Genomic DNA, 17547 nt, shown 5'->3' on the forward strand with positions numbered 1-17547 from the left:
TGGCTTTGGAGAATCTATCAATCAATTTCAAACAACCATTACCATATATATACATACATGTATTAGTGTGAGGGGATGGAGAAATGTACCTCTATAGTGTCAAAACTTAATGAAACTGAGGTTGCATTCAGTAATTTAATGAAACTCTAAAAATTTATGTTGAACACCATAATTAAACATGAAAAATTAAGAGAAATAAAACAATAAAAAACAACTAAAAATCTCGATTAATTCCTATCACACTACATATATTCCATAAATTGAAAATGAAATGATACCTATTAAGCTCACTAATTACCATAGGTTAGCTCTAAATTTCAAAACTAAATATTAAATGGTAGTTAATCTCATCAATCACGTAAAATAAGAATTAATTGACATCCATTACTCTCATTAATCGTCAATCAATCAACAATACACCCATTAAACTATATTAAACATAAACACACATTTAAATAGATGTAAACCTTGAAATATAATATGCATACAACAAAAATAAAGACTATTTTTGACTAATTAATGATTAATTAGTTTAATACTCTAATTGCATCTAAATTATCAAGTCCAATTTATTCGCCCATATCGATTCAATTCAAAAGTCCAACTTTAATTCATAACACAAATATAATAATTTATAACCTAAATTCTATAGTGAGTTTCAAAGCCTTTCTTCTTCCCTTCTACCCAAAAAACGTGAATCTTTACTATACTCTTTTCTTTCTACGCGACCCCATTGGGCTTCCATCCAGTTGAAAAATCTTTAATTCTCAAATTAGGATCCCATTCATTCACATTTGACTACGTCTATGGTAGTACGGAATCTCCAACTTCTACAAGTGGCGAAATGCATTCATCAAATGGGCAACACATTCATCAAATATGACCATTTGACGAGTGTGTAGCGCCACTGGTAGAAGATAGAGAGTGGGGGCGTGAACTTGGGAGAAAGGGAGGCGTGTGATTTGTAATTTAGGTTTAGGATTTTTCATGTATTTATAAGAGTGCAATATATAAAATCTTTAATTAAATAAATTAAAGATTTGAGAAGATATGGAGGAGGGAGTTGGCGTGATTTTTGGGGAGAAATAAGGAGGAAATTTCGAAATCTAGGCTATTTAATTAGGTTATGATAAGATTTGAGAAGATATGGAGGAGAGAGTTGGCGTGATTTTTGGGGAGAAATAAGGAGGATATTTCGAAATATAGGCTATTTAATTAGGTTATGATAAGATTTGAGAAGATATGGAGGAGGGAGTTGGCATGATTTTTGGGGAGAAATAAAGAGAAAATTTTGAAATCTAGGCTATTTAATTAGGTTATGATTTCATTTGGTATTTCACGGAGTAGAATAAAATATCATCGAGCAGAATGAAATAATAATTTCTCCCAATAAAATAGGAAGTAGGCGATTTTATATATCCTCCCACAAGGAAATAAATTCAAATCCTAATTTAAATAGAAATAGGATATGGTAAGATTTGCTAGAATATTTATATTTATTCAAATCCTCTACACACATCAGCTCATATATATACATGACACCCTCGATCATTCTTTTGTTCACACCGAATTTCTTAGCACAAATTCATCCATCGCAGCAGGTATTGTTTCTTCCCACATCAACACATTCTTTCAATTGCACATACTTTGCATATTTTGCAATGCAAAAGAAATCCAACAAATCCCCAACTAAATTTTGATAATCAACAATCAAACACAAACTGCCCAAGCTAATCTATACATGTATAAAAGCCGAGTTTTAGCACTTTTTTGAAATATTTATAAGTTTTATCCTCCTTCTTTATAAGGGTGTGTTTGAATTTGCCGTAAATAAAAATTAAAGGTATGTGGTTGGAATGTGTTTTGCATGACTACAGTATGTGTTTTTGTGTAGCTATCTTAAAAGGTTTTTTAAGTTCTTTCTATGAAACTATTTGATAGGGTGTTTGGATTCGGGGAATATGTTAGTAGACTGAAGAACCAATTGGATTTGGAAGTCTCGTGAGCTCGCCTCACCCTCCACGCCTCTTCCGCTCTAGGCAGCTTCTGACTGAAGATGAACAACTCTGAATCATCGTAGAGTGTGAGGGTTGCGGTCAATGTCAGACCACTCGTCAAAGCCGAGCTTCTTGCAGGCTGCATGACCATTTTTCCGGAGCAGAAGTAGTCAAAATTGGATCTCTCATTAACATTTGACGTCTTTGGTAGCACGGGATCTCCGACTTCTACAATATTTGATGAAAGTCGGAGATCCCGTACTACCAAAGACATAGTCAAATGTGAATGAATGAGATCCAATTTTGACCTGCTTCTCCGCTGGAAAAATGGTCATGCAGCCGGTACAGCCTACAAGAAGCTCGGCTTTGACGAGTGGCCTGACATTGACCGCAACCCTCACACTTGAAAGTATATTATTCACTCGTGTATTGACCTGCAAGAAGCTCGGCTCGGATTTTAAATACAAAAGCCATGGATGATGTCTGATCTTAAAACAAAGCTATTTACACATTCAGTTTTATTTGATTTTATGTTACACTGCAAAATATTTTTTTATAATATTATTAATGTAAAAATATTATTTATTTATAAGTAAATATAATCGTTCAAAAATTTATGTTCAACACCATAATTAAACATGAAAAATTAAGAGAAATAAAACAATAAAAAACAACTAAAAATCTCGATTAATTCCTATCACACTACATATTCCATAAATTGAAAATGAAATGATACCTATTAAGCTCACTAATTACCAATATGTTAGTAGCTCTAAATTTCAAAACTAAATATTAAATGGTAGTTAATCTCATCAATCAAGTAAAATATGAATTAATTGACATCCATTACTCTCTTTAATGGTCAATCAATCATCAATACACCCATTAAACTATATTAAACATAAACACACATTTAAATAGATAGATGTAAACCTTGAAATAATATGCATACAACAAAAATAAAGACTATTTTTGACTAATCAATGATTAATTAGTTTAATACTCTAATTGCATCTAAATTATCATGCCCACTTTATTCGCCCATAACATTGCCCTCTCATCATCAATACAAATCCTTTCTCATTTTACCAGTGGATGTTTAGAATTGCCAAACCACTTAAACCTTTGTGTTCTTATTTTTTCTTTGTTATCTTGTTTTCTCAATAATTAGAGATCCAGTATTATAGTCATATTTACCCATAAGGAAACAAGAATCGCAAATATGAAAACAAAATTTAAGTTGTAAAGAATTGAGATATAAAAAAGAATGGATTTTGAGAAGTATACTAAATAGTTAATAAGGAAGAAAGTTTAGAAAATTAATAATTTTATTTTTAAATTTGATTAATTCTACTTTTCGTTTATTTATAGTATATGGGTATATAAAGATATGAAAATAAATCAAATCCTATACTCCCTGCGTCCTATATGAATAAGGATATTTTTTAATTTTGGAATGTCCCATAAAAATATCTCATTCTATTTTGTTTTGGTAACTTCATTCTCTCAAATAAGGTGGGTCCTAATTTCCTTTAACAATACTAGATTAAAGAGGAACTAACGAATTGATTGTGGTAATACATTATCCATGTCAAATTACAAATTTTGTGACGTCCCACCTTGAGACATTTCTGTCAAAAAAAATTAAGAGACAAAAGAATGAAAATGAAAGAGGGGAGACTTTTAGGAAAAGAGAGATATCGGTGTGAGAAGGATAAATATAATTTCTTTTTTTCCATTCTTATGTCCGATAAAATATGTGAAAGAGATACAAAACTATATGTTGTCAAATAAAATATCTACGAAAATAAATAATAAAAATAAGACTAAAAAAATAAAAATCAAATCATCCAATGGAGCTAAAAATACATGTTATGTAATATTGTTGGGTTATGCTTAGTGGTAGCATTTGATTACATAGTTGTATTCTTCTACTTGGTATACTGTTCAACAATAGATAAATTAGGAGAAACTTTGACCTCGCAGTTGAAAGTCTGTCTCAAATAGTCCATTACACTTTGTAACACTTGGCTAACTGCTGTCTGACGTCCTTCCATCACTTTGAGACATTTCATGTTAGAAAATGGAGGAGTTTGCTTCAAGGATCCAACTTTGCTTTGGAGAATCTATCAATCAATTTCAAACAACCATTACCATATATATACATACATACATGTATTAGTGTGAGGGGATGGAAAAATGTACCTTTGTAGTGTCCAAACTTAATGAAACTGAGGTTGCATTCCGTAATTGGTGAAGCATACTAAGAAAGTTGTAATGATTTTTTTTCCTACAGTGGCCGTATCTACTGATATCATAAATGTCTAAGTAGACGTGTTCCAACGCTGGGAGATCCACCTTTGTACATTCCCAAGCTTTAGGAGCCTCGTATCGAAGCGAGGTTAGCAACGGAGCAGAAATCTCTTTCGCAAAAAAAGGACCACTGATTTGATTGATTTCGAGAGCTCTAAGCTTTGGAGCGTTTATAACAAGGTCATGAGAGTAGTTATCGGTGAGAGTAAGCTTCTCCAGCTGTGGGAGGCCGGAAAAGGGGTCTATCTTACGGTGATCATCGCCGAGGACCTTGAAGGTGAGAAGATGAATGGTTTTCAAATTTGGTAAAGATAGGCGTCCGGGTAGTTTAACCGAGCCGAACCCATTCCGGATTTCGAGCTCCCGCAGCGTCTCAGACGCTGCGGGAAGCCTCAGGTGGCAGTTGTCGGACGCGATGCTGAGGGACTGAACGCCGTGGTTGATGGCGTAGAGCAAGCATTCCTCCAAGAATTCTCTGTAAACATAGCCCGGGCCGTCCGCGGAGAGGTGGAAGTCGTGGACGGCGGCTGCGGCGTCGCGGTGAGAGAGAAATTGGGAGACACGTTGGCACTGAGAGAGTATTTTGGTTACGAAGCAGCCCGGGCTGTCCACGCGGAGGCGGAAGCGGAGGGCGGAGACGGAACGCCACAGGTTTTTCCATCTCTTGGAGAGAATCATGGTTTTCACCGCTTCAAATGTGTCCATTTTGTCGAGGATGAGAAGAAGAATATCATCGGGGAGTTGGCTCATTCGGTCTTCCTCCATTGATCTCATACAAATAAAATTCAACAAACACAATAATATTTGTAATATGAGAGAGATAGAGAGTTTATATAGGATAGGAGTACTAATAAAAATAAAACAAATCTAATGAGAGATTCATATTTACCCATAAGGAAACAAGAATCGCAAATATGAAAAAGAAGTAAAGAATAGAGATATAAAAAAGAATGGATTTTGGGAGAGATTCGATCCTGATTCGTAAGAATACAAGTAAATAGTTAAGGAATTATTTTTAAATTTGATTAATCTTACTTTTCGTTTTATTTATAATATATAAATCATATTCTATACTCTCTCTTCCATAAATATAGGGTTATTTTTCCATAAAATCTTCTTTTATTTTTGATAACTTCCTTCTCTCAAATAAAGTAGGCCCTATTTTCTATTAACAAAATTATATTTACTTTTTTCCTTCCTATCTCTCTTACTTAACCAATTGTGTATTAATTCTAGTGTCATTCTAAATGTCCATAATTTTATGAAAAGGAAAGAGTGTTTTATAAAAGATATACTAAAAGGGTTAATTTTAATTAATTATTTTAAAGTTTAGCAGTACAAATTTAGATACCATCAATATGGCATCTTTAATGGAAGATTTGTTTTATGAATATATAATTGCTCATTGGATCATGAAAAATGTTAAATAAGGAGAAGAATTACTAACGAATTGATTATGGTCCTTAGTCGTTTGCATATCTGTGTTGCTTTATTAATTCGTTTGGGGCTGAATGGTAAATCTATAGAGTCCATGAAAAGCAACTTGATTAACTACATTGTTTCATCGTTAACCACATAAGAGTTGGCATAACTCTACCTTCCCAAGCCTTTTAAAGCCATATCACACACTTTTTTGTCCAAAATTCATATCGGTGTGTTTTTTTTTTTTAATTCCTATTTCTGATCAAATACTCATAAATATGTGAAACGATACAAAATGATAAGCTCTCAAATCCAATGCTAATAATCTATAAAAAATAAATAATAAAAATAATACCAAACAAATAAAATCAAATCCAATGAAGCTAAAAGTAATAGCATTCGTCTTCGTCGGTTATCTATTCAACAAACATATAAACTAGGAGAAAGTTCGACCTCACATTCGAAATTCCGTGTCAAATAGTACATTACACTTTGTAACACTGTGTGAATTCCACGACGTCCTTCTATCACTTTGAGACATTTTATGTTGAGGAACGGAGGAGGATTTTGCTCAAAGGAACAGTGCGGTGGAGAATCTATCAATCAATTTCAATTAACCATTACCATATATACATACATACATATATAACTATATTAGTATGACGAGATAGAGAAATGTACCTCTATAGTGTCGATAGTCAACGAAACTGTGGTTGCATTCCATGATTGTAACAGCAACAGTAGCTAGTCTCATGAATGTCTAAATGGACTTGTTCCAACATTGGGAGATTAATTCATTTAGCCCTACTTACATTTAATAAATTATTATCCCACTAATTAAAGCCCAATTTTATACACACAATAAAACCTAAAAACCTAATTATTAGTTCAAATTAAAATCCGTTCACTAGTTAAAAATTTCTACTTCTAAGGAAACAACAGAGACCATAATAGAATGTAACGAAATTAACGGAAATATATTGAAAAGAAAAAAAATCAAAGGCAAAAAGAAAGAAGGTAGATTTCATCGACAAACTAAAAAAACAAGAAACACTTTCATTTCCATTTGTCTTTGTTGCATCAAATCTATTCATTTACAGGCACCATCTAGCATTGGCTATACCTATTCAGGTTTCTGCTGAGTTTCGCTAGGGTTCGTCCCCGAACCCTTCAAAATTCAGCAGATGCCATTGCTTCATTGATCATCTCCTCGTGCAATAGGTCAGTCATTAATCCGTTTTTCTTGTTTCGGTGCGTTCACTTAAATCATAAATTTCGGTTAAATTCTGGTTGGTAATACGATTTTAAATATTGTTCATAAGCTAATATCCACGAATTTCAACATTTATCTCAATTTTTCCACGGGATCTAATTTCTATAGGGACGAGAACCGACAGGAAGTTTTTATTATTTTCTCCACACACAAAGCAATTTAAAAATATTTGTCGTGACAAATTGAGAAAAAGTGTTCAAAATTCAAGATTTTAAGGCCGAGTTTTAAAGTTGCGGGATGGAGCAGAATTTGACCAAAATTCACGGTTCTTCCGAAAATTTGTCAAAGCTAAAACTATTGAAAGTAGTGATGGTTTATGTGTGTGTATTTGCATGTAGCAGGTAAGTGTATTGTGTGAAAAAGAGAGAGAGATGGATCAGTTGAGGCAGGTTGGGGAGGTTGTGGGCAGTGTGAAGGCTTTGATGATACTCAAGCATGAAATCTCCATCAACCAGAGGCAATGCTGTCTGCTGGCAGACATGATGCAGCTGGCCTTCGACACGATCTCGGAGGAGATGAGGCGCAGCCTGAGGCTCGACGAGAAAGCCACCAAGTGGAAGCCTCTGGAGCGCCCGTTGAAGGAGCTCCACTGCGTCTTCAAGGAGGCCGAGTGCCACATCCGATACTGCCTCGATATCAAGAACTGGTGGGGGAAGGCCATCAGCCTCCACGCGAACCGGGACTGCACGGAGATGCACGTTCACAACGTGCTGTCCTGCTTCACCGCTGTGATTGAGGCGATTGAGACGGCCGCGGAGATCTCTGGGAGCGACGAGCGGGAGCAGCAGAGGAAGAGGGTGGCCCTCCTGCATAAATATGACCATGAATGTGATGATCCCAAAATTTTCTTGTGGAAGTTTGGAAAACAGTTTTTAGTACCTGCGGAGATCAGGAGCCGGATAGAGACCGCGTGGCGGGAGGATAGATGGCTGCTGTCCGAGAAAGTTCGGGAGAGGAAGGACGAGAAGAGTGAGCAGAAGCTGGCTGAGCTGCTGCTGAGGAAACTGAACGACGTGGAGAGTTTGAAGAAGGTGATGCCGAGTAGCATCCTAGTAGGGGCTGCGGATTACCAAGTGAAACAACGTCTGGGGTCGGGTTACCCCAGCGGGCCGAGCCATCTCAAGGAGATCCATTGGCTGGGGGAGAGCTTCGGGTTGAGGACGTTCGTTGGAGATGTTGCGCCTCTACTCCCCGAGGTTTCTTCTCTGCTTTCGCTGTCGCATCCCAACATATTGCAGCACCTTTGCGCGTTTTACGACGAGGGGAGGAAGGAAGGGTACCTTGTCATGGATCTGATGAGCAAGGATCTTGCTTCCTTTGTGAAGGAGCACTCGGGGCAGAAGAATCGCGTCCCGTTCACTGTCCCGGGGGCTGTGGATGTCATGCTGCAGATCGCGAGAGGGATGGAGTATTTGCACTCCAAGAAGATGTGCCATGGAGATCTCAATCCTTCCAACATCCTTCTAAAGGAGAGGAACAGCGCCACGGGCGGGTTTCAAGTTAAAGTGTCCGGGTTTGGGATGAGCGCGATAAGGAGCTGTGCTTCGAGAAGCCCTAGGCCGGATGCTGCTGATGCTGATATCTGGTTGGCTCCCGAGGTGCTGGCTGAGCTCGGTGGGAAATGCAGCGAGAAGGCTGATGTGTATAGCTTCGGGATGCTCTGCTTCGAGCTGATAACGGGGAAAGTCCCGTTCGAGGACGGCCATCTGCAAGGGGAGCAGATGGCGAGGAATGTGATGGCGGGAGAGAGGCCTCTTTTCTCCCGCCCTACACCGAAATACCTGACTAACCTCACCAAGAAATGCTGGCAGACGAATCCGGATCTGCGCCCGTCATTCTCGTCTATATGCCGGATCCTGCGCTACATCAAGAAGAACCTCATCATCAGCCCTGAGCACGCCCACCCGCATTCGCCTCCGCCTCTCGTGGAGTACTGCGACATGGAGGCCGCGTATCTGAAGAAGTTCGAAGAAGAAGGGAGCGGGAACCTCGCGCCTGTCACGCAGATCCCGTTCCAGATGCTGGCCTACAAGATTATTGAGAAGGAGAAAACCAATAGCAAGAAATGGGATATGGTTCCTGCATCAATCTTTGATGAGGAGCAGTTGACTGCCATGGATGATCTCTTCCTTGTGCCGACTGATCCGAGGATGGTTTGCTCAGATATCGTTGACAGCAAGAACTCGGCCGTTGATGTGGATCTCAGGACGGTTATATCCGAGACGATGCACTCATTTGTTCCAGAGGCCCCAAGGAAGAGATACACCAAAACTACAACAGCTGAAACTGATCAAAATCTCCCATCTGAATCACAAGACAGTAACAACAGATTACCCGAGATCCCGGAGAAGAAATCATATCCGCTTCACAAGACGATGGAATCAACAGCTACGACCAACGACAGCTATGAAGATAAGAAACTAAAAACCATCAAGACCAAATTCATCCCAGGTCAGTTTCTCTTTCTCCCTTTCTAATTCTGATCAACGGCTGAAATTGATGATCCGTAAGCGCAGAGTCTCCAAGATCACCAAGATGCGACGCGCCATTGAGTTCATCAGCCAGGGTAAAGAAGGCGTCGACTTCAGCAGCCTCATCGCCATCACGGGCATTTAGCAAGACAGCGGTGCAGAGTCCAAAGAGGGACGTGAAAAGAACACTACAATCCGGGATGAAGAGCAGCACCTCGCCAGCATCCTCGCCTGCCAGAGAATTTAAAGCAAAGAACGAGAGTTCAATGTGCTCGCCAGCGAGAGTGAAGAAGCCCTACTCCCCGGCTTCCTCGCCATCAAGAGGCTACAATGTATGCCCTTCGCCAATCCATCCATCTGCTTACAACACGATGTCATCGCCCATGAATCCCAATGCACGCCCTTCAAGACTTGCTGCTAGGCCGACTGCACTGCCTTCGGATGCCAGTCCCCGAACCTGAAACATAGATCACATGCTCAGCTAGTGTGCTAGACTGTTTTTCCTTCCACACAACATAAAAATGAAGTGAAAATTTTGATACTTTTTTGTTCTTGCCTTGCTGTATAACCAAGCAAAGCAGTTGGTGTAAGTGAGTTATCAATCAGTTTATAATTAGAACATAATATTAATATGTTTCTTCTTAAATATATGAACCCATGGTGATATTTTTAGCTCATACTTACAAATATTACAAACATACTTAACTTAAATTCATTGTTCAATTAATAGCTCAGAATCAAAATTTTCAACTAACTATACTTGAAGCTGACGTATTACAGGAAGTTGATTTGGCAACACTTCCATTGTTTTGAAAAGATACATATTACGAAATTGAGTTCAACTAATAATGTCTATGTAAATAAATCAATTACGAAATTCCTTAGCTCGACTACATAGCTAACCGATCGATACTTAATTTGTCGATGCTCGACTCGACTCGACTCATTCGCACTCCTATAAATACTGATCCAAGGAAGCTATTAACAACCAACTCCATCACCATGTCTAATTCCAATCACCACTCCAAAATTTTACCAGATTGAAGACTGAAACTGCCAGTGTGGTGGTGGTGGTGGTGACAAGTGATAACTAATTTAGACCAGAGGCTCTAAAAAAGAAAAAAATTAAATAATGTAGCAAGGCATGAGATTATAGTATTAAAATTTTCTATTTGTAACAAATATATTGCTCCCTCAAAATAAAATAATTACTAAATATATGGTGGTCTGTTTATTATTTCATCTCTCCATTTCATCTCTTCCCTTCACCCCTGAGGATTTTAAATCTTCACCATTTTCTCTCTCATATTCAGGTAATTTTGTTCTTGTCATGCATTTCTTTTATGTTTTTGTAATTTAGTTGAGACTTTCCAGAAAACCTTTACCTAAATCAATCAATGCATAATTCTCCTATTATTTTACAATACATGTTACATGATTGTTCATATCTGCAATTCATTGAATTTACATGAAAGGAAAGTATATGAGGAATAGCCGAATAGGTCTCAGGCTAACCATTCTTGATATTGATAATTAAATTCATGCAAAAGTGATCAAAATCATGCATTAATCTTCATAGGTTTGAAACTATTAGTATTAGTATTATTGATTTAGATGGCCAAACTGTGATGAGACTAACATTGTAAACCACAACATGATGCTGCAGATTAATATACAGAGAGAAAATGAGATGAACAAAGGGGGTGAAGGGAGAGGCAGACCTTCTTTAGAATTCAGGGGTGTGGCAGAGATGGCAAAGCAACAATGGAGATCCAAGTCCTTCTGCAATCACATCGATCCTGATAAGGAAGAACAGCTCAAACGAGTCAAAATAGGTACACGATGTTATCTTCAATTTCGATATTTTCAAGAAATTGATGCAAGAAACTGACAAGTATTATGATGTGTGCAGCGGTGGGGGATCAAGTGGACAGCGTTCTTAAGATCGTGAAGGATATAAACCGCGGAAACAGAGAGAGGAACTTGAAGAAAAAGTCGCAAGCAATAGAACTCATCCAAGATTTCCACAATCAGTATGAAAAACTCTACATTCTGTATGAGAATTTGAGGGAAAGGGTTAAGAAAAGTGTTGAAGACTCTTCTCCTGTTCCCGACTCGGATGCAGAATCAAATTATTGGAAGAGTGGAAATGATGAAGAATTTGAAACCTCTGACGTAGAAGATACTTTGACTTGTTCGAGTGAGGTGACTAAAGTAATGAACAGCGAACCAGGGTCGCCTTTCGACTATCTGAGGGACCTCGAGAATCAAAGGGACAAGGCTGGGATAAGAGATCTGGAGGCACAGCTTGCTGTGTTGAGGATCGAGGTTTCTACCCTCCGCGCACACAGGAGACGACTGGAAGAGCAAGTGGAGTGGAGGTCCAACGAAGCTGTGCAAGCACAGGACGCCATTTCTGCACTAGAAGCTCAGATAATGGAAATGGAAGCTGAGAGCAGAGAGCAAGAGGACCTTTTTAGCTCCTTCAGGAAGCAATTCGAGGATAATAAGCAGCTCTACAAGACGAGAATCACGGAGCTCGAAACTCAGGCTGAAGGAATGCAGCTCGAATTGAGCAGTTTGAAGCATCAGAAAAGTGAACTGCAAGAAGGGCTGTTGGATGAAACTAAACACTGGTCATCTGAAGTCGAGGGCCTAAAGGAACGAGTCAGTTCGCTGCAGGAACATCTAGAGACTGTATATAGCGACAAGGAAGAAATGGTGCTGGAAATTGAAAAGAAATCAGAAGAAATATCACATTACCTGCTTCAGATAGACGCCCTAAGAAATGAGCTGTGTTTGAGTGAGCAGCTAACAGCGCGGGAGAAGGAAAGCCTGCAAGTTAAGGTACATGATTTGGAGTCAGAGATAGATTCTTTAAGCATCACCAAGAGCAACTTGGAAGAGCAAATAAACCACGAAGTGTCTCAATCGAGGTTAGAGAGAGAGAAGCTAGAAGAAAGAGTGTCGGAACTGCATAGAACTATTGCTACGAGGGAAAATGAACTATCAACTGGACAACAGAAGTTGAAATACTTGGAAGAAGAGGTTGAAAGTGTCACGAGCAAGCTGGAGACGTCAGAAAATGAGATAATCCATTTGCAGGTGGAGTTTGAAGCCTTGAAGAATGACAAGAAACTACTGCAGCGCGAACTGGACAAGGAGAAAGAGCGAAACAAATCCCAGTTGGAGAAAATGGCCAAATCGAACTTCCATAACGTGGAAAGAAAAATAGAAGAAATGGCTGTAGTTTTCCGGAAACAGTTTGAAGACCAATACAGGATCCTGAGCCGTAGGATAAGGGTTGCAGAACAGCTACAAACTGAAAACAAGGAGTGGTACCGAAAGACAAGGGACTCGTATGAGAATGATAACAGGGAACTCAAAGAGATGACAGCCAGAACGTCTACTGAACTAAAGAATGTGAAGGACTTGACGGTTACAGCAAACGAATTACTCACAATGATAGACTCAAAGACCTTGAAATTCAAGGAATGCACTGCCAAACTCCAGAATAGGATGTTGAAAGCCTCGCGTGGGATCAACTCTGTGAAACAGTGGGCAGCAACGAAGAACAAATCTATGTCACACTTGAAAGACGATTTAGAATGCTTGCTAGCTCAGCTTGATGACAAGGAAACCGAGATATTGGCATCCCGAGAGAAGGTCTGCAAGTTAGAAGATACGGTGACAAAGTTAGAGAAAATTATAGAAGAAAGAGAGGATGAAATGCAAATACTTACAGAGGAGAAGAGGGAGGCTATACGGCAACTATGTATATGGATAGACTATCACAAAGGCCGATCGGATTTCTACAAGGATTTGTTGTCTGAATACAGGAGGCATGATAACATCTTGGCTGCATTGTAAGAATTTTGTAACTCGGTAACCATATGGAACCATCAAACATCATTCATCTAAACAGCAACATACAGTTACCATGCATCTCGAAGTTTTTGCTGAATTAAAATTAGCACCAGAACAGCAGAACACAGTTTCGATCGCGCCTAAGTAAACAACAGAAGCCGAAGGATATTAAGCATTCAAAAGATACTCTCAGCAATCCAAACATACTATTTCAAATGGTTAAGAAAATAGAGTAATAGAACATAGAACAACAAAACACAGCACAATCTGATAAATGTACCCTTTGTTTCGCGTAAGTTCTAAACTTGCAACAAATTATACATTACATGTCAATTTCTAGGAGGATAAAGCTCCCATAACGCTATAGTGGCATCTTCTGAAGATGAAGCCATCAGTTTACTATTAGCTGAGAATTTGACAGCGTTGCAAATTGCGTGATGGTATTTCAGTATAGCCAACGCATTCCCTTTCCGATAGTCATGTATCCTCACCCTGTGATCCCATCCAGCAGTTGCGAAAATCTTACCATCTGGCCTTATAGAGGTCCCTGCTATACCGGGTCTCTCCAAAATAACTTCTTTCTTGACCAAACACGATCCCATTGAAGGATTCAAGCTAAATGTCACAATTTTCTCATCAGCAGATCCGGAAACCCCTCCTCCACATGAACTGTCAATAGACAAGCTTAGAACTGCCTCTGAGTGAAATTTCACACTAGTCACCGGCAAGGAAGGATTTCTCAAATCCCATAACACCATTGATCCATCCTCAAACCCAGCAACAACATGTGCATAAGCATCCGACTCAGATGGCAAAAAGGCTCCAACAGCCATGCACATTCCTCTCGACTTTGCAGAGCGATCCACTGAGCTCGGAGGCAGCTTCACAAGCTTTTCAGCAGTGTTAACGTCCCAAATCTCAACTACAGACAAGTCTTCCCCAGCTGTGGCAACATAATTACGCCCTCCAGTCTCCGAGCCAACCTCAGTTTCCTGGTGATTCTTGGATACTTTTTCAGTAGGTATAATTTCGGCATGGGGATTGTTCAATACAGAGAGCTTGCAGAAGTGATACGAATTCGTATTAGCTAGCCGGTGGGAACTATTATCTTTTAACTGTATTGTCAAATCTTAAATTGCGTAAAGATTAAAACAAAGAGCGATGATAAAAACGTTGTCTTTACTAAAACATCAATTGAAGGGAGGGCTTCAATCGACGATTCATTCCTCGATCTCGGCCATATTTTGAAAGATTATGCCGATTTCAATTCCATTCATTCGACGCTCGGCCTCTCTAATTGCACCCAGAGCCCCTGATTTCCCACTCAAAAGATTCCTCTTTTTCAGCAAATATTCATCCATTCCAGCCCAAGATTTCCTGACCCATTTGCAGAAACATCAATCCCATGTCGAGAAAAACCTAGACGCGGTGAAATCCAATCTCGATTCTCAATGCATAGCGCAAGTGTTGGAACAGTGTGCTATTGAAAAGCCCAAATTGGGCGTCCGATTCTTCGTTTGGGCTGCTTTTCACCCCACACACAGACACACTTCGTACATGTATAGCAAAGCTTGTAAGCTGCTGAATCTTGAGAAAAACCCTCGAATCATTGCTGATGTCGTGGATGAGTATAGGGATGAGGGTTTTGCTGTCAGTGTTAAGATGTTTAAGGTGCTCTTGAATTTGTGTAAAGAGGCTCGGTGTGCGGAGATGGGATTGTGGGTTTTGGGGGAAATGAAGGAGCTTGGGTGTATGCCTGATACGGTGTCGTATAATGTTGTAATTAGGCTTCTTGTTGCAAAAGGTCGATTAGTTGAGTCGATGAGATTGTTAAAAGAAATGCCTTTATGTGATCTGACTCCTGATATGGTCACCTATTGCTCTGTGATTAAGGGTCTTTGTGATGGTGGAGATTTGGAGGCTGCTCTTGGATTGGTTAAGGCAATGAAGGGGCATGGATGTGTGCCGAATTCTGTGATCTATTCGACCATACTCGATGGAATTTGTATGCACGGGAGCTTGAAGCTGGCATTGGAGTTCTTGGATGGAATGGAGAGAGTGGAGGGGAAGGAGAAGGACGAGGGTAGGCCGAATGTGGTGACTTATACCACCATGATAAAGGGGTTTATCGATAAAGGAATGGCTAGTGAGGCGCGGAGCATCTTGGATCGGATGTATGATTCAGAGATGAAACCGAATAGGGTGACATTTGTTACTCTGATTGATGGACTTGTCAGAGAGGGGAAAGTAGAGGAGGCTCGGAAGGTGGTTGATACGTTTGGAGGAGATGGGGTTCGGACGGATGAGCTTTATAACGTGCTTGTGCTGTCTCTGTTCCGAGCAGGGAGACATGGGGAGTCGGAGGAGGTGTTTAGGACGATGCTGGCTCGTGGGCTGAAGCCTAGTGGTTTGGCAGCAAGTAGCATCATAAGAGGAGTTGTGTTGGAAGGGAGGGTGCTTGATGGATACTTCTTGTTTCAGGAAGTCGAAAAGCTGGGATCTTTGGTGTCGATCGATCGTGATGTTTACTCGAGCCTTCTGGCTTGCCTTTGTCAAGAGAATCATCTTGCAGAAGCTGGGAGCCTGGTTAATGTCATGGTGGAGAGAAGGGTTCAGTTAGAGCCTTCTCAGTATGAACATTTAGCTAATTTTAGGAGTTTCTTGAATTAGTTTGTAGTGTTGAGGTGAGTTTTGTTTGATCAATTGCTGTTGAATCTTGTTTGGAAGCAACTGACTGATTAGTATAGTATGCAGTATCTATGGAATTTTGCGTTGTTAGAATCATGTGAAGCACATCATAGATTGATCTTTTACATGTAATAGGAGTAGTATATTATTGTTGATTTTAATCAAATGACCTCGTTTTTGTCTGAATAAACGATATCATTTACCTCATTGGTAATACATATATGTATGGCATCAATCAAAAATTTAATCTTTTATGTAAAATGTTACATAAAATTACACAATTTCATAAAATAAATCAATATGGAACACTTGCGAATAATTTTCATTATATTATTAGAGTAATACTATTATAATTATAGTAATCGATCAAAACTTCACAAAATTTTCGACTTAACTTATCCTATATACTCGTCCGTTCCATTACAAACGCAACGTTTTCTTTTTTAGGTTGTCCCACTAAAAATGAAACGTTTCTTAAATTGAAAACACTACTCTCTCTACTTTTCCCTCTTTCTTACTTTACTCTCTCTTCATTAATTCACAAAATAACACTTGCATAAAATCCTGTTTCGGAAACCAAATATTTTATATTTATTGGGATGGAAGGAGTATAAATCATGCTGTCTCCCAACGGAAGGGTGAATGGTGCTATTTCATAATTTCAATCTCAAATATTTACACTTACATTATTTATCCAATTACTATTTAATATAAGGTGAGGTGTCGAGTAAAGCATAGCTTGGAAATACACGTGTCTTTCAAAAGCCAATATGTTCAATTACAGTCGGTGATTCCATTTGCCTATAAATAGATTTAGAATAATGTCTTCACTATTCACCTCACATAATCAGAACACAATGTTACAATGTAGAAGAGCTATTTTCCACCAAGCCAATTCCTTAATCCGCTTAAATTACAGCTCCATATCCCACAAATATCAGGTACAATTTCTCTTAATTCACCAATTTATCAATTTCAATTTATTTACACATCAAATGTCAATAATTATTTGTTACTATGTGTTGATTTAATTTAAGGGCACTAGCACTAATCCTTCAACACAAGAAGACTTTACCAAAAGCTACAATAATCGACATGAAGTGAAAGGAACCACCAACAATCCGTACGAAGATCAGACGGAGACGACGGCGGAGACGGCCAAGGGGGTGGTGGCGGGAGCGCTCGAGGCGGGGGTCGAGATAGGGAAAATGGCGAAGAAGACGGTGGACGGAATGGTGGACGCGGCCGAGAATGTGAGAGACTCGTTGGATGACGACGACAGCGGTGCACGGACCGAGAAGAGGAGCTCGGATAAATTTGTGGAGGAACTCCGGCGACGGGGGGATGGATATGATCTCAACGATCGCCGGTGAATTGTTGTCTTTGTAACCACTATTTGTTTTGCTTAATGAAAAGGTTGCATGTTTTTAGTAAATTTATGTTTTAATTAGTAAATTTTGTAATCCCTCCGTCCTATAAAAGATTTTTTTTTTTTTTTTCCGTCCTATAAAAGATT

The 17547-nt window shown here is 39.1% G+C and overlaps 6 protein-coding genes and 1 long non-coding RNA gene across 7 annotated transcripts; 4 read left to right on the top strand and 3 right to left on the bottom strand.

Moving 5' to 3' along the window:
- Positions 1-1911: 1911 nt before the first annotated feature.
- Positions 1912-5075, bottom strand: LOC125214246 (F-box/FBD/LRR-repeat protein At3g51530-like). The gene is made up of 2 exons (XM_048115182.1): positions 4292-5075; positions 1912-2258 (listed from the first exon to the last, which is right to left on the bottom strand). The coding sequence occupies exons 1-2, from the start codon at positions 5073-5075 to the stop codon at positions 1912-1914; spliced, it is 1131 nt and encodes a 376-aa protein (XP_047971139.1).
- A 2301-nt stretch (positions 5076-7376) lies between these two features.
- On the top strand, positions 7377-10124 carry LOC125215050 (probable serine/threonine-protein kinase roco5). The gene is made up of 2 exons (XM_048116348.1): positions 7377-9456; positions 9522-10124. Exons 1-2 carry the CDS (start codon positions 7377-7379, stop codon positions 9935-9937), a joined length of 2496 nt encoding a protein of 831 aa, XP_047972305.1. The 3' UTR covers positions 9938-10124.
- LOC125215054 lies at positions 9816-11477 on the bottom strand. Its single transcript, XR_007175201.1, has 3 exons — positions 11369-11477; positions 11198-11275; positions 9816-9933 (listed from the first exon to the last, which is right to left on the bottom strand). It is a non-coding gene; the product is annotated as an uncharacterized LOC125215054 (long non-coding RNA).
- Positions 11478-11693: 216 nt separating this feature from the next.
- Positions 11694-13346, top strand: LOC125214254 (COP1-interactive protein 1-like). The gene has a single exon (XM_048115189.1). It carries the CDS (start codon positions 11694-11696, stop codon positions 13344-13346), a length of 1653 nt encoding a protein of 550 aa, XP_047971146.1.
- A 181-nt stretch (positions 13347-13527) lies between these two features.
- Positions 13528-14567, bottom strand: LOC125214256 (protein DECREASED SIZE EXCLUSION LIMIT 1-like). The gene is made up of 2 exons (XM_048115191.1): positions 14561-14567; positions 13528-14472 (listed from the first exon to the last, which is right to left on the bottom strand). Exons 1-2 carry the CDS (start codon positions 14565-14567, stop codon positions 13673-13675), a joined length of 807 nt encoding a protein of 268 aa, XP_047971148.1. The 3' UTR covers positions 13528-13672.
- On the top strand, positions 14509-16279 carry LOC125211748 (pentatricopeptide repeat-containing protein At5g47360). The gene has a single exon (XM_048111658.1). It carries the CDS (start codon positions 14598-14600, stop codon positions 16011-16013), a length of 1416 nt encoding a protein of 471 aa, XP_047967615.1. The 5' UTR covers positions 14509-14597; the 3' UTR covers positions 16014-16279.
- Positions 16280-16862: 583 nt separating this feature from the next.
- Positions 16863-17466, top strand: LOC125216413. Its single transcript, XM_048118115.1, has 2 exons — positions 16863-16972; positions 17069-17466. The coding sequence occupies exons 1-2, from the start codon at positions 16889-16891 to the stop codon at positions 17402-17404; spliced, it is 420 nt and encodes a 139-aa protein (XP_047974072.1). The 5' UTR covers positions 16863-16888; the 3' UTR covers positions 17405-17466.
- Positions 17467-17547: the final 81 nt, after the last annotated feature.

Source organism: Salvia hispanica, chromosome 3 (genome assembly GCF_023119035.1).
Source record: "Salvia hispanica cultivar TCC Black 2014 chromosome 3, UniMelb_Shisp_WGS_1.0, whole genome shotgun sequence".
Taxonomy (NCBI): Eukaryota; Viridiplantae; Streptophyta; class Magnoliopsida; order Lamiales; family Lamiaceae; genus Salvia; species Salvia hispanica.